We start from the raw sequence: 1,847 nt of genomic DNA on the forward strand, positions 1-1,847 counted from the left end.
TTCTTGGCGGCCGTGAGGAAGGGGGGATAAAAAAGAGAGAGAGTTCTCCGTTCTTCGTCCCTTGGAGATTGAGAGAAACCTAAGAGAGATGTATTTGTATATATATATCTTACTGGTTTTCCTGTCTTTTTTTTTAAAGGGTGAGGGGAGGTAGGGGAGAGAAGAGAGGGTTTAGGTGGCGGGGAAAGAGGAGGGGGAGGGGATATTTAGGGGGAAAGGGAGGAGGGGGAGGTAAGTATTTGAATCTTGGCATCTCTGACTTATCAAATGCGTTTGGAAAAAGATGGAGAGAATTCGAAAGGGCAGTGCAAATGGACACAGGTTTAAGGAATTGGAAAATGGAGGTTAGTTTAACTACTACTTTCCTTTTTTCTCTCTTCCTCTCTCTTTTTTATTTCTCTTAAATCTTGCCAGGGACGTTAAACTCAGCTTCTACGACTACGAGGAAAAGCCGTTCGGTTTCGAGAAAGCGGTTTAATTGGTCCGGTGTGTCTCCCTCCGACCGCAGCCAGCGAACAAAACATCCCCGAGTTTGTCTGATCGTTCATGTTCATTGTCCGGGTGTAAGAGATACAGATAGCGGCGGCTTCTGGATTATAAGAGATAGAAAGAAGATGTAGGAGAAGAAGAAGAGAGGGGGGTTTTGTCTCCCCCTCCCTATTGCTCCCCTCCCCTTTCTTTGGCCGCGCGAGACCCAGCTCCTCTTTGTTGAAAATGGCGAGATTCTTTGTTAGGCGGCACTTTAGGCAGGCTGGGATAATGGTTTTATTCAGCCCTCAAAGTGATTTGCTCCATTTCGCCACCGAATAATTCATGGATAAATGGAGGCGCTCTGTCTGCAAACAACAGATGGGGCTAAATCTAATCATCCCTGCCGCTCTTGCTACGCCCCGCCTACGACAAGGGAGAGGGAGGAGTCTCGGCACTCGCGAGGGTGCGATTGGCTTGCGGGAAGGAGGCGGAGTCGGCGGTGCCCGCACGAGAGATGAGTGGTTCCTGGGAATCGAGGGAGGGGAGACGGTGAGCGGACGAGCGCTGTGATTGGCTCCCTCAGCTGACGCACAGCGGGAGGCACGGAGTGGAGGGTTGTAAAAATGGTTTGGTTCGTACATTTGTCATCATTATTTATCAGCAAGGTCCTGGGTGAAGAGCAGCGCCTTGCCTTCCGCACTCTCACATACGCTTAGAGAGAAAACACGCCTGTTTGTGCCTTTTGGACAGTTAATTCTTAGAATTTGTGGAGGTGCTAGTGTTAGAGAGACTTGTTGTGGTGAGCTCCCGTGGAACATGCCAGTGTGCGAAACAGACATGTCGGACGCCGTGTGTTTGTCGCCCGGGGCGGAGGTGGCCCACTACAGCGAGGACGAGACCGACCCGTGCAGGGGCGCGCCCGACAGCGATGAGGACGACTCGCGGGCCCACCAGGAGATCCCCGAGGACGCCGCCGACGACGCTGACAAGAAGAGCGGCGGCCCCGTCAAGCCCCCGTACTCGTACATCGCGCTCATTACCATGGCGATCCTGCAGGCGCCGAAGAAGCGGGTGACGCTGAGCGAGATCTGCGAGTTCATCATGAACCGGTTCCCGTACTACAAGGCCAAGTTCCCCGCGTGGCAGAACTCGATCCGCCACAACCTGTCCCTCAACGACTGCTTCGTCAAGGTGCCCCGCGAGCCCGGTAACCCCGGCAAGGGCAACTACTGGACGCTCGACCCCGGCGCCATCGACATGTTCGACAACGGCTCCTTCCTGCGGCGCCGCAAGCGCTACAAGCGCCAGCACCCCGACTTCCTCAACGACCCGCACATGTTCTCGCTGCTGGCCACGGGCATGGTGGACCCCTACCA

The 1,847-nt window shown here is 54.4% G+C and overlaps 1 protein-coding gene across 1 annotated transcript in view; it reads left to right on the plus strand.

Annotated features, from left to right (window-relative positions):
- The first annotated feature begins 1,149 nt into the window (after positions 1 to 1,149).
- The window catches only part of LOC125033527 (forkhead box protein D1-like), a 1,713-nt gene continuing 1,015 nt past the window's right edge, over positions 1,150 to 1,847 (plus strand). Inside the window, exon 1 of the mRNA XM_047625103.1 lies at positions 1,150 to 1,847. This exon is cut by the window's right edge and continues 1,015 nt beyond it. Coding sequence (XP_047481059.1) covers positions 1,288 to 1,847 — 560 coding nt within the window. The 5' untranslated portion in view covers positions 1,150 to 1,287.

Source organism: Penaeus chinensis, chromosome 16, assembly GCF_019202785.1.
Source record: "Penaeus chinensis breed Huanghai No. 1 chromosome 16, ASM1920278v2, whole genome shotgun sequence".
Lineage (NCBI taxonomy): Eukaryota > Metazoa > Arthropoda > Malacostraca > Decapoda > Penaeidae > Penaeus > Penaeus chinensis.